Source organism: Vigna umbellata, chromosome 4, assembly GCF_029865625.1.
Source record: "Vigna umbellata cultivar VRB3 chromosome 4, Vumbellata_1.0, whole genome shotgun sequence".
Lineage (NCBI taxonomy): Eukaryota > Viridiplantae > Streptophyta > Magnoliopsida > Fabales > Fabaceae > Vigna > Vigna umbellata.
Window position 1 is genome coordinate 27,981,141 of NC_142168.1, and position 14,952 is coordinate 27,996,092.

Consider the following 14,952-nt stretch of genomic DNA (forward strand, 5'->3'; position numbering starts at 1 on the left):
TCTTTTCTCTATTTTGTGCATCTATTATTTTATATACTTTTTGTATAAGAAAAAAATTATTTGTGTTTTAATTCCATTTGATATTTTTGTTATCTTTCTAACATATAATCTTTTCAAGTTTTCAGGTTCTTATTTTAAAATAACTCTTATATATATATATATATATATATATATATATATATATATATATATATATATATATATATATATATATATATATATATATATATATATATATATACACTAGTGTACTAAGTGACACTATGAGAATAATTCCGCAATTCATCTTAACCCAAAGAATTAAAAGGTCACAAGAACTACATTTTCCAAATGTAGAGTTATGTTTTTATCTTAAAAGGTTATCATATCTCGAAAAACATTAGTTTAAGCACAACAAGTTTTTTGTAATTAAGAATATTTGTGGACATCTGAAAATCTGATGGTAGTACTATAGTAATAAATGTAATAAGTTATAAACCAACATGCATGGTAGGTACACTTTGCCTGCCAAAGAAAAAAAATGAGGAATATTATGGAACAAAAATTATCGTGAAGATTCGATAGAAATCGAACAAAAAACTAAAGATTCCTTTTTTAACCGTTTTTAAATGGTTTAACAAAAAATTGAGCTGAATATTCTACAAAGTATTTGTTGGATTGTTCCTTAATTTTGTTCTCTTCAAAGTAAACACTGAGATTCTTTACATAGATTTAAAAAATATTAGGGAACCAAATTCCATTAAATAATGTGAGTGGTATGCTTCACACATACAGTGATGTCATGTTAGGTGTGTAAAGGACAAATTTGCGAATATGTAACATGGACGTCCTTTGGAACAATAACCAACATAATGTCATAGGAGAAAATTGAAAATTCCTTATCATTATACCTAAAAAGTTTTTCTAAAAAAAAAGTTATGTTGATACAAATTTCTTACTTAACATTTCAGTAGTTCGAGTTGTTAATTATTTTCACTTTTATTCCGGTTGTAAAGTTGAAAGATACCTATAAAAGAAATTTCGATATTTAAGTTATTGTTTAGTTATATCAATTTTAAAAAAAAACATATAATAAAATATTAAAAAACTCACATTTGATAATTACTTATTTATAAGGTTGATTGGTGAGTGTTGTATTAATTATGATTTAATATTAACACAAACATGATTTAATTATGTTTATCTTAATTATTCCGTAATAACTTTCATAATATTATTGTGTTGTTGTATTAGTATCGAACTCTTTAGACCAGTTGAGAGTCGAGACTAAAAACATATCGGTTTGAAGATTTTTTTTTTCAATTTGATCTATCCATTGACCATACGACTTACTTAAAATTCAATCCGTTCAAAACACAAAATAGTTTTTATAGAATACATGTTATTCATCAGTAATATGGTATTATTTCAATTAATTATAATAGTTTTAGACATGTTTTCAACTTAAAACATAAAAGAATGAATTTATGATATTTTTATATATTATTTAAGTTTTTCTTAACGTGGATCTTAATTGCTAAAAATTGGTAACTAATATCACTCGAATTTTAAATTAATTGTGGGTACATTGTACTTAATCTATGTTTTTTATTATTATTTTCATCTAGAATATTTATCTCAATATCCTAGCACACTTTTAGAATCCATGCCAAACTAATAATCTTTAATGGGTTCAGACCCAGATTTTAATTCCTAAAAAAGGTAGCCAATATACCTCTGGTTTGGATTAATTGTGGATACATTGTACTTAATCTATGGTTTCTTATTATAATTATTATTTTCGTTCTAGAATCCATGCCAAACTAGTAATCTTTTAATTTCAAATGGGTCTTGGTTCATCTAAGATCCATAATTTATTCAATAAAGAAATGAGCTAAAATATTATATAAGCTATAATAGATCTACGGGAAGCATGTTCGGAGAGTTAAAACGAAGGTTTATTCTTAAACCAAAGCATTTCGGAATCATCGCATAATGCTAAGATCCACTTTCTCTCTTTTTGTTAAACAAAATTGGAATAGAGAATATATAAAGTAGAATGGAATATATAAAGTTGTTAAAATTCCCTACTAGTATATAATAAGGAGCTTCTTTCACAACTCATTGGTGGAGAAGAAAAAGACAAAGTCATCAACATATATATAGAGAGAGGCATTGTTCACCAAAATTAAAATATAAAAGACTCATTTGAAATAGGTAGACATATATAGATGCATATGGAATGGAGAACATTTTATCTGGATGTGACGCTTATACCCTTAGGGTTACTCATAAACCTTATCTACCATGTTTGGTTATGGTACAACGTAAGGACACAACCTTCCTTAACCATCTTCGGAATAGATGCCGATGGCCGCCGTTTGTGGATTCCTGCCATTATCAAGGTATATATATGAGTTTTTACATATTGTAAATTAATCAAAAATCATTCTCTTCATATAATTTTCAAGTTTTGTTGTGTATATGGAAGGATATTGAAAAGAAGAACATTGTAGCAGTGCAAAGTGTTCGGAACATGATGATGGGATCGATCTTTATGGCGAACACAAGCATTGTTCTGTGTTGTGGGCTTGGAGCAATGATAAGCAGCACTTACAGAGTGAAGAAGCCTCTAATTGATTCAGTTTACGGAGGACAAGGCGAATTCGTTGTGGCACTAAAATATGCAATCATCTTTACAACGTTCTTGTTCTCTTTTTTCTTTTACTCTCTATCAGTTGGGTTTCTCACCCAGTTGAGCATCCTCGTTTGCTTACCACAGCATGTCATCAGCTTGGTTACTCCAGAGCATCTGACTGATCTATTGAGAAAAGCTTCAATTTTCAATATTGTGGGAGACAGACTTTCACACACAGGACTTTTCCTTCTTCTATGGATCTTTGGACCTGTCATGGCATTCTCCTGTTCTGTTGCCATGTTGTTGGTGTTTCATAAGCTGGACTTTGTTGTTTTAAAATAAACTATCTTTAGTTATTGTTTTAATGTATGATGCACAATTAAAGTCATTACTATTTATAATAAAATATAACCGTAATTACTCAATTACATACAAAAAGTCACAAGTATCATTTGTTATTCTCTCTAATTATACTATCACGTTTAAAATTAAAAAAAAGGAAATTAATTGAATTAAAGAAAAAAATTATAATTTTTTTCAGTGAACTAATTCATTTGACCTATTAATATGTTATGGGTTGGATTGAAATCAAATTTTTTAATCTCATGAATAGTTGAGTTAAATTGATTTGAATCACTAAATAATTCACTTGTTGTTTTGACAATTAGATTGAGTGATCTCTTTTAACAGTTCTAATAACACACCCTTTGAACTAGGTTTTCAAGTTTGACTTGAAAGTTGTATTACGAGAAGTATTCTGCAAAATCTCACTCGACTTGTATTATATGATGATACAAAATTTTTAGGACTATTTGATAATTTTCTGAGGCTTAGGGGGTACATTTGAATACAGAAATATTTTATAATTCGAAATTCATCTATGGATTTGAGAAAATGCTTCCCGTAGTAGCAACTTTATTCTTGATAATTGGTAGTGCATGGCCAGCCTAATATTATTCTTCCTAAGTCTATGGCTTACATAAATTCCACCTTTTCATAGATCCCATTAGAATACTCTAATAAAATACCCTTTAGGGTACTCTAAATTTGTACCTACAACCCTGTAATACAAGTTTTAGGATTCATTCATCAGTGAGAGATAAGAAGTTGCATTCTTTTTTTTTTTTTTCTGGTAATCCAAGCTTGCATTTAGACATGTTTAGAAAAAATTTCTCTCCCTCTACATTTTCATTTTAAAGATACCATTCTTATGATTTTATATTTATATCTTATTGTGTATGTTGCTTTATTTTTATCATTCAATAAGACTATATATTATAAATAAAATATTTTGAAGTGCTCTAATCTTTACATGATATTTATTATAGAAATTGTCATGGTAAGCTTACTTTAATTACATTTTTCTAACACCGAGCATAATATTTGCATATAAAAGATAGATTCTTTTTTTACCTATTCAACCAAACAATATGTCTAACCAAACTCCAAATATTACAAATAAAAATTCAAATTATAAAAGCTAAGTCAATAATTGTATTATGTCAAAGAGTACATTATAATTTTATGGGACTAAACCAAATTTTATGAGACACCATTTATGCAACACTTATTAAAATACTGCTACCTATATTCCCTAGCATAAGATTTTCTTTCATAGGAGTTCAGTTATCATTTATAGTACCATCTTTTCTATTTATTTTGTACTTCTTCATAGTGAATAGAGCTCTTTTTTTAAGTGATATAGTTTCAAGAAACCTTTATAGAAGTTAGATACAAACATTATTTTCAGTGTTTTATATCATTCTCTCTTCTTTTTTATATATAGAAGTGTATGTGATATGATATAAACAAAGTCTTATATCGGATAAAACAAGATATAAACATAAATTTATATACAAATAAAATACTTTCTATAATGAAAAGTTTTTTGATATGATATTATAAAATTCATGAAAACTTGGTTCAAAGTGAATAATATCTTACCATTCTAGTTCACACATAATTATATTATATCTCTATATACTACTTATTATAAACACAAGTACAGAAGAAATTATTAAATATTTCTTCCACCATTTCGCACATAACAAACATAAAGTTATCTATTTGGATGCCTCTTTCTCCTGACTTAACTTTCGGTGTTATTTTGTTCAACATAACTTTTCTTATACAACATGCATTGGTATAATGAAAAAGCTGTACCAGAATAAATTTGTGTCCTCTCCTTTGAAATTGATTTTCCTAACTATGTATTAATATCTGGATTGTAGAGTTTTCAATGGAGTTGGCTTTCTAAAAAAGACAATTATTTGTTGACCTATAAGGTTTATTTTTTTATATTTTCTACACTTTTTTACGTAAGTTGATTTTTAACCGAGACTTTTCTCACTCAAACCACTCCTTTTACATTTAAAATTTCATACTCAAGCACTAAGATGACCTTTCTTTATCATAGAATTCTCATATAACCTAGAGAATTTTTTACCACGGTTGATCCCTATTGCTAGGGTTTTCCCAACGTATTTACCTTTTGTTCAATTTATATGTTACATTTATATCAAATCAATTTGGTATATCCTCTGAAATCTCAACCTCCTTTAATCCTTTCACCGTCAACAATCATATTTGAAATCACACTTCCAACATTTGCTTTCACAAATCTTTGTTTTTATTTTTTGCAAGTCGCCACTTCTATTTTACGACTAGTGTTTCGTTGAAAACTTTCAAGTATTTTATTTTTAGCCCATCATATTCTCTTGTTTTATAGATTGCGTCTCACTTCATCGATATAACCTTTCTCCCTTCACTTCCTCAACTCTGCAATAAGTTCCTTTACATTTCCCTTATATCCTTCACCACTGAATTTGGCATTTTGAGAAAGAACATAAAAAATAAAATAAAGAAAAAGTCAATATAAATTTTTTTATTAGACTAATGATATCAAAAAAATTTCATTTTATTAACCTCTTGTTTTTTAATCACAATATCTCACATCATATACTTTATAAAATTACCTCTTATCGACATTTCGAAGTGAGAAAACAAAAAAAGCTATCTTTCTAGTGAAGAATAGTCGCATGTCTTATGACAAACACTTTGTTCGAGAGAACTTTGATGACCTTTTTATCGTAACCACCAAATTCTTTAGTTTTGTAGATTGTGTCTCACTTTATCTATCCAATTTTCCTTACTTAATCTAACACTATAATATCTTATATTTTCCTTTACTACCAAACTTAACATTTGAGGAAGAACATAAAAAAAAGTAATGATATTTTGATATCCAAAAATATTTTAATATACTTTTCATTTTTTTTATAAATACAAAAAAAGATGATATTTTTGACACATAAATGTTTTACATTCATTTAACATTATTCTTTCTTACTTTTTACTCTTTTCTTTCTTAAAAAAAATACAAAAATTCATTCTTTTTATGACTATTTTACTTTTGTATTATGTGTCAAATAAATCAAAAAGTGTGTAATCATACCATTATTCAATACAAAAATACATTTTTTTATGATTATTTCCTATAATATGTTGTCAAATGAATGTAATGTGTGGAAAAATAACATTATTTTGTAATAATTTGACACACACAAATTTTTTATATTCATTTGACATTACTTTCATTATTGTTTTTATTTTTACAAATACAAAAAGACCACTCTTTTATAACTATTTTACCTGTACAATATGTGTCAAATGAATATCAATGTCATCCTTTCACCCTAAAAAAAATAAAGAGAAGAGTCTACATAACCAATATTATTAACTTTACAAATTTTTATTTTGTTAACCTCTTAATTGTTTTTTAATCACAATATCCCATCATGTACTTTTTACAATATTAACCTCCTACAACATCCCGAAGTGAGAAAAAGAATGTGCATCTGTCCAAAATTAAGAATAGTGTTGCATATCTTATGATAAACGCTTTGGTCGAGTGATGAAATGTTTCCAACCACCACAAAATGGTGAACTCATACATGTTGAAGTGCAATGTTTTTTTATCAGAAAATGAATATTAATCCGTTTACATATGAAAATTTACATAGTCTTAAATTGTTGCCCACACATGATACCATTCCCAACAAAATACATACAAGAGATATTCATTTACGTGTACAGAACCCTCACATTATGCATACCAACCCCACCAAACAGTTGCAGAATTGTTGCTGTTGCGAGCATTGATCCTTCATCATCTGCATAATAATAAGCATTGACTTTATAAACAAGTTCTTCAACTAAGTGGTTTTCTTTTATACCGATTGAGACACATTGGACTTCTTCCCTTTTAGCAGTATATCAGATTGTCCATACTTACATTCCTTATCAGATTCTATTCAGAATCCTTTTCCAAATTAACCGATCATGAAAAACCTGCATAAAAACTAGACAACAACACACAAGCTTCCGTGCACTCCTCACTGTTTATTAATGTTGTGTGTTATTTCCTCAGCATGTAGATTAAACTGTATGCAACTACATGCAGTCTCTTTACTTCTAATCTTTACTTACCTATGCTTGCACATTTAAAATATATAAATAAAGGCAAATTACATTTTACAAAGACATTTTATGAGATTAAATTAGGTTTAAAATTTATTTTTTAACAATTTTCGTACAAACACTCAACCAAATTCACATGTTAATAAGTGGATTTTAAGCTTAAATTTAACTCCATAAAATCGACTTATAAAATAAAATTTGTCGTCACGTATATATTATAAATTGATTTTTGAGACTTCTAAAAAATTTCAACACTGAAACTGTGCCAAACAAGCATAGCATAAACAACAAGTCAACCAGACAGATGAAGAACATAAGACCTCTGTTGAAGTGCATGTTACGATGGGATAGATTCTCAGACATAGTCACTTTAACTTTTATATCCTTAATCTCCTCATGTAATGTGATGTTTCTCTTGTGCGTATATTTTTGAGTGGACGATGATATTTTCTTTTGCATTGTTATTTCTCCATTCCATTTTAGTTTTCTCTCTTTAAGCCCGAGAATATATACAACCTCGATTATGTTCTAATGTACAACCCAAGATTCTTGTCTCTTTTTCATTTATGTAATAATGTATCATTTGGTTTTAGAGGATGAAATGAGCGACATCGATACAGTCATGTCATTATTTACATAGTTATTTCATTAATTTTTAAATAATATTAACATCAAGTTGATGAAACTTGGTATAATTTTAAATAAAATAAAATGAAAATTAAATTAATAACAAAAAAATTAAGAATTCATACTGAATTGAAAAAAAAACATATTAAATATAAAAGTCATATGAATTAAAGCACATTTTTCATCTTTACACTAGTACAAATAAGAGATATGAAAATGGGTTATACGTTTCGGTTTTTAGAAAACCGAGGCATATGTAGAGACGGTGGCATTTTTTAAATTTTGACGAATTTATACGCCTCGGTTACAAAAGAACCGAAGCATAAAAGCAAAATTAACTCGGTTAAAAGCAAAACCGAAACCTAATGTTCCTGTAATTTTTTGAAATTGTCCAACTACCTCGGTCCTCTCACCAACCGAGGCATATTCCGAAATCAAAAGGGTAATTTACCCTAATTTCGACTTGGGTATATCTCCATTCTTTTCTCTCCTCTACGAAACCTAGAAGCAACATCCTCTACGAAACCCAGAAGCAGCATAAAGCTTCTTCACCGCGGCAGACGAGTGCGGCGAGTGCGGCGAGGCATGGCGAGGTGGCGGCGAGGTCGCAGCACGGTGGCGGCGAGGTCGCAGCAAGGTGGCGGCGATGTCGCAGCAAGGTGGCGGCGAGATCGTAGCGAGGTCGCGGCGAGATCGCAGCGAGGTCGCGGCGTGGTCGTAGCGAGACCGTAGTGAGGCCGCAGCGAGGTGGCGACGTGGTGGTGGTGAGGTCGCGGCGAGGGGATCCTAGACCGATGACGTTTCTGCAGCGGTGGGGTTTCTGAAAGGGTTTAAATTCCATCTTCTTTCTTCTCTCTTTCTTCACCACGACAGACTCAATGTTGGCGGCAAGCGCGACGAGGCACGACGAGGTGGCGGCGAGGTCGTGGCGAGGACGTCCTACAACGGTGGCGTTTTTGCGAGAAGGGGAGGCATCAACCTTCAAGCGGTGCGACTGTTTGCCGGGGTTCGAACCGAGGTCCGAGAGGGAGTGGTTTCTTCGAGACGGGTCGGGTGGTTGCATGCGGAAGAGCAATTTGTCCAGGTGTGGAAGCAGAGAGGGGTTTGTGGAGGTGGCACATGTGAAGGTTCCGGACACTTTGAAGGTGCGTGTAGTGGCGATGATCGGAATGAGAGAGTGCAGAGAAGATGCAGAAAAGGAGTGCGACTTACACGAGTGCGAAGAGAGCTCAGAGAGTGGATGCTCTTGAATTGGGTATGTTAAAATCAGTTATCTGTTCAATTGGGTATGTTAATTTTGAATTGGGTATGTTCAAATCAGTTATTTGTTCTGGATTGCTCCTTATGATCTTGAATTGAATTGGGTATGTTAAAATTGCTCCTTCTGATGTTCAATTGGGTATGTTAATTTTGAAATCAGTTATATGTTCTCTGTTCTGGATTGCTCCTGATCAATTACAAAAGAAGATGGAGCGGCTGGTTGATGATGTTTTTGAATGGTGATTGAAGAAGGGAGAGCAGCCGCCAACTTTGGAGAAGAAGAGTGTCCCGTGGAGAAGAAGAAGGAGTGTGGCGGCATGGTGGAAGTCAAGCACACTACACTTCACGCTCCAGCTCCAGCTCCGGCCAGCAAAGGATGGTGTCCAAAAAGAAATGAGTAGAATGTCCAGCAGAAATGTGTGTACGTGATGGACAGCAGCAGCAAGGGCACATGGAAAATGACGAAAAGGAAATGTGCAGCACTAGAGTATGAGAAGAGTAGAGTGGATGCTGGTGCACGTGAATGAGACCGTTGGAAAATTAGTGTACAAAAGAAGAAAATGAATAAAAAAAAAGAACCTACGGCCTCGGTTAACTTTCAACCGAGTCAAAATTCTGTCTTTTTATGCCTCGGTCCAAGAACCGTGGCAAATAGGCTATCACTTTTTACCTCGCCTAGATATGCCTCGGTTCAGAAATCGCTGTCTATGGCCCAAAAGAACCGGTGCCGTTTCCCCTTTCTGCACTAGTGTTAAAATGAATATTTTGATTAACAACTACCAAAGGATCTCGTTTCATATAATGAAGATATATAAATTTATAGTAAAAAGTTGACGTTAATTTAAAATATATTAACTTAAATAAATAAAATTAAGTTTGATCTAGTCAACATTAACATGGTATTTTTTTAATACTGAAATTCAACACTAAAAGTTTTATAAAACAATATTTAAAATATACTATTTATTAAATAAATATTAACTTTTTTATATTAAATAGTAACTTGTTTAAATAAATTTAAAAATTATTTCATTCATATTAAAAGTATTTTTAATCATTAAATAATTATAAAAAGATAATGTTGATTTAAAGTAAGCTAAATCCACTAATATTTAATTAAAGCGCCTAGTAAATTTATCATATTGCTGTCGAATTAGCTTACTCAAACTTTTTTTAATTTGATTTTTTAAAAGAAAATAGTGTTAAAAAAAATTTTCTTGAGATAAAAGGTAATAATTTTTATAATAATTTTATGTTGTTTAACTTTAATTTTAAATCATCTGGTTCTTTTATTTGAAAGTTAATTTTTATTTTCTTATAGTAATATATATTAAAATTAGTTTAAGAGATTAATATACATGCCTCTATAATGTAAACTCTCTTTATATTGATGTGACTTCTGTCATGCTTGATGCTACTTTTCATCACAACCATTATAGGTGTGTAAATTGTAATAATCATTCTTATTATAAAAGTCACGATTCAATCTTTAAAACCAAAAGGAAAGATTGCAAAGGTAGACGAATGGGGTAAGTTTATTCATAATTTACTAGCTAGTTGACTTAAAAGTTATAATTCATGAATAAGATATATAGAGTGTTGATAACTTCTAAATTAAAGTTTTCGTGAAGAAGGATCACTTTTTTATTATATTTAAAAAATGTGAAGTTGCGAGTTCTTTATAAATATTTTGAATCAAAGTTGTTGTCATGAGAGATAACAACGTATCAGTGATAATAACTTTTAATTTAGAAGATGTTGGTGTGACAACTTCTAATTCAACTAAAGTTTTTATTAATTACGATGATTTCCTTTTTTTTTCTTCATAATTTTTTATTTTTTTTAAATATAACCAAGTGAAGAATAATTTTTAAACTTAGATAGTGTTAGAAATATGAACACGTGGATTAAAAATAATAATAATGATAAACTAATGTGGATTTCATAAAATAATTAAAAATATGAAAATCTAATTAGGATAGAGACAATTTCTTCTTTTATGCTTTCATTTCTACGATATAAACATTATTTGGCTTATTAGGATTCGATTGATCCATTTCATTGTGAATAAAAGTAGTAGTAGGTTATCCCATTGTCCTACAACGCATGTTGAGTTTGGAATGAAATTAGATCTGATATAGGTGAACCAATACTTTATTATTAATTAGATGAAATTAGAGTTCATATGCTTTGTTAATGATATAGAGACTATAAACAAGATGGATGTATGTGGTTAGATCTAAATGAAAGAAAGAGCATACAACTCTTACATAATGACCAAGGAAGAGCTTGGAAATAATCACAATTGCATTACCGATAATTTAATTTAACTGTGAAAGATATTGGTGGATGGTGATCATGTAAAGAAAATATCTCTTAAACCTCAAATTTAGAATATTGTTAATTTCTTCTAATAATTTCATTTATATGTTATGATGATCAATAGTCAGTCGGTCTTCATGCCTAAATCAACAAACCATGATATAACACTTTCAAATATTTCCTAATTAACATAGTATCAAGTTATGAATTAAAGTTTATTTTAACGAAATTTATTTTTGAATTAGACTTAAATTTAACTTTTTAATTTCTTTTTCTTTTTCTCTTTTTTTTTTCACATCGGTTTATCCAAAGCACCCCTCTTATTCTATTTCTTCTGAAATCAGTTTTTCATTCTCTCTAACCCTCAACCAAACGAAATGTAAGTACAAAACCTTCCTATCTTTTCATTCATTGATAATAAATTTAACTTTTTTTCTACCTAAACTTCTTTAGCACGTGTGTATGTTCATGAGCATTGATTAAAATGTTTTTCTCTTTCTCTCTCTTTCTATGTATACATAGTATATATAAATGCAGCTAACTAAGGTGAAAAAAAGTAAAACACGAAACAGTAGATGAAGAAGAGAGTTTAATTAATTTGAGATGGAGTGGAGAAAATACTATTTGGATGTGATATTGGTGCCATTAGGGTTAGTGATGATTGTAGCATATCATGTCTGGTTATGGCATAAGACTCAGACACAGCCCTTCACCACAACCTTTGGAAGAGAAGCTGACAGTCGCAGATCATGGGTTCTTGTCATGATGAAGGTATTCTTCATCTTTCATATATTCTCCCAAAGTTCTGGAACTGTTTTTTTTTTCTGGAAAATAGCATAATTTTTTTTTAAAATTAATTACACTTAAAATCACGTTTATTATTTTCTGTTGATTTACATCGCTTTTCTTTTATCTTTTTTATGAGGGCAAATAATGCTGAGATTGTTATATTGCTTAAGAAATTAAAAGAGGATTGTTTTTATTAGAATGGAAAAAATAAATACCTTTTCTAAGTGCTCTCTCATGATTTAACGTTTAGGAGAAACTGTGTTTAGTCATCTTCACCACCACCAACATTTTTTCATTATAAAGGAAAGTTGACATAACCTCGAATAAAGCATTCATATAACGAAGGTTTTATTAATCATGGCAACTTAGAGATGTGTCATGTATTAAATAAATCATTTGAAATTTAAATAATTAGTTTAATTTTCATTAGATTTTAGAAATTATATAACAAACTTACTATTTTATTAGATTTTCACCCTAAAACATAATATTTTTGTCTGTTATAGCTTCAAATACATCCATGAAAAGTGATTTCAGTGTTTTACTATTGCAGGAAATTGACAGAAAGAATGTGGTAGCGATCCAATCTCTTCGAAACTGGATAATGGCATCAACCCTAATGGCGACATCAGCCATTCTGATATGTGCTGGGCTGGGAGCAGTGATAAGCAGCACATACAGTGCTAAACACGCAATCGAGTCCACGATTTTTGGAGCAGACGGAGAATTAATGGTGGGTCTGAAATATGGCATTCTCCTTGCTGCATTCTTATTCTCATTTTTCTGTCACACTTGCTGCATAGGGTTTCTCAATCAAATCAATATTCTCATTTGCTCTCCACAAGATCACAAGTCCTTAGTCAATTCACAGTATTTAACTCAGCTTTTCGACAAGGCCGTCTTCTTGAACACACTGGGAAACAGGATTCTATACTCTGCACTTTCCTTCTTGCTTTGGATCTTTGGACCTGTGACGACTTTCCTCTCTTCAATGGCCATGCTAGTTCTGCTCTACAACCTAGATTTTCATTCTGCGCCAAATGGTTGTATTCATGAAGATCAGAACACTTAGTACAAATTGTATTATGGTGTCTCAAGAAAAGAATGTGTATCGTGTATCTGTAAAAGTTGTATGATTAGTGTTTTATGTATCAAAATTAATCCAGAATAAGAAATAGGTGAAGAAATATTTACCTGGGTTTACAATCTTTTTAATTCTTGATTTTTTTTTCTTTTTATGTTTCTTTAGTCTTTTATTAAATTTTGATGCATCGTACGTGATTTCTGAAATTTTTCTTTTCACATTTGTTTATGAAATAAATGAAGAAATTTGTTTATGAATTCAATTAATCTAAGTTGTAGGGAAATAAACATAATTAAAAAAAAAGTCCGTCTAAACAGAGGATAATTATTTATATTTGTTTTCAAATGTAAGTATACTTTAAATATAAAATTTATTTAGAAAAAGAAAACATAGTCAAAATAAATATAATGAAAGTTTTCCAAAACAGAAATAAAGTAAAGTTTCAGTTTTGAAACAAAATGTTAAAGTACTCTTGTTTGTGTTTGGTTTCCTAAAATCAAAAAATTGGGATAAAAAAACAGTTATAAGATTTCCGTACTTTCGATATTAATCTATATTGAAATTGATAATTTTAAAAATTTATGATATTCAACAGTTAATAAATATGAATATGTCACCTACTTGCAAATCATTTATGACTCTTTATAATATATTAATATCATTAAATTTGAACAAATATGTAAATATGTCAAGTACACCAATAGTTTATAATTCTTTATTGTATATTAATATCATTAAACCAAATTCATATATATTATGGAAGTGTTAGGTATACAGAAACACATTGATAAAATTTAAATGTACTCATTTCACAACAATACATATCCATTTTAGAAATAAAATAAGAAAACTTATTTAATCATATATATATATATATATATATATATATATATATATATATATATATATATATATATTAGTAACTTATGTAACTTTATACTAAATTTGACTTAATAAAAATATCCTTATATATTATGAATTCTAAATTTTAAAGTTAAGAATATTTGAATAATTTTTAATTTTTTTATTTTAAATTAAAAATAAAAATTTTAAAAATAGCCCTATATTTAAAGTATGTCTTTTTTTTATGAATAGATATATTTTTATGAACTAAAATTTAGTACATTTTAAAAAGTTATATAAGTTAACAAACTTTATAAATATATATATATATATATATATATATATATATATAAATTGTATCAAATGATGAAAATAGTAATTATAGGATTGAATATTATTTTTCAAAAAAATCATGCAATATTAAAAATTACATAATTAATAACTAATCTAGATTAAATAATATTTTCAAACTTTAAGTTTTGTATAAGAAAGTAAATTTGTACATCAGTAAGTAGAGATGATTTTTGATAGTTAAAATCACTTAGACATAAATTATATAAAATATTATTGTTAAAGTAAATTTTAGTGACTTCACACATATAAAAACTCACATCATTTTTATTAAAATATTAATATCAATTCATAAGTTTATTCAAACTTTAATTCTTCAGTCTAAATTTATTTATTAAGAGTTAAAAAAAAGTATAATTCAATATCGTGTTATCTTAATATTTAATATTAATGTCTATAAAAACTTGATTAAGTTTTATCCCTAATTTGAAACCATGTATTTAGGCACGTGGAGTAAAACTACATCACTTATATATATGGTCTAGTACATCACTTATATATATGGTCTAGAAACGTACTGAGTTTTGATAGGAATTAAATTTTTAAATATTTTTGTGGGCAAAAATCATATTTATCTCCA

The 14,952-nt window shown here is 29.1% G+C and overlaps 2 protein-coding genes across 2 annotated transcripts; both read left to right on the forward strand.

Annotated features, from left to right (window-relative positions):
- Positions 1–2,125: 2,125 nt before the first annotated feature.
- On the forward strand, positions 2,126–3,045 carry LOC124821887 (uncharacterized). Its single transcript, XM_047293831.2, has 2 exons — positions 2,126–2,384; positions 2,471–3,045. The coding sequence occupies exons 1-2, from the start codon at positions 2,211–2,213 to the stop codon at positions 2,957–2,959; spliced, it is 663 nt and encodes a 220-aa protein (XP_047149787.2). The 5' UTR covers positions 2,126–2,210; the 3' UTR covers positions 2,960–3,045.
- An 8,794-nt stretch (positions 3,046–11,839) lies between these two features.
- Positions 11,840–13,307, forward strand: LOC148199760 (uncharacterized). Its single transcript, XM_088114316.1, has 2 exons — positions 11,840–12,076; positions 12,648–13,307. The coding sequence occupies exons 1-2, from the start codon at positions 11,909–11,911 to the stop codon at positions 13,164–13,166; spliced, it is 687 nt and encodes a 228-aa protein (XP_087970442.1). The 5' UTR covers positions 11,840–11,908; the 3' UTR covers positions 13,167–13,307.
- The last annotated feature ends 1,645 nt before the right edge of the window (positions 13,308–14,952 follow it).

Coding starts and splice junctions, on each gene's coding strand:
- LOC124821887 (XM_047293831.2), top strand. CDS start 2,211: ATGCATATGGAATGGAGAACATTTTATCTGGATGTGACGCTTATACCC. Junction 2,385..2,470: donor GGATTCCTGCCATTATCAAG/GTATATATATGA, acceptor TGTATATGGAAG/GATATTGAAAAGAAGAACAT.
- LOC148199760 (XM_088114316.1), top strand. CDS start 11,909: ATGGAGTGGAGAAAATACTATTTGGATGTGATATTGGTGCCATTAGGG. Junction 12,077..12,647: donor GGGTTCTTGTCATGATGAAG/GTATTCTTCATC, acceptor TTACTATTGCAG/GAAATTGACAGAAAGAATGT.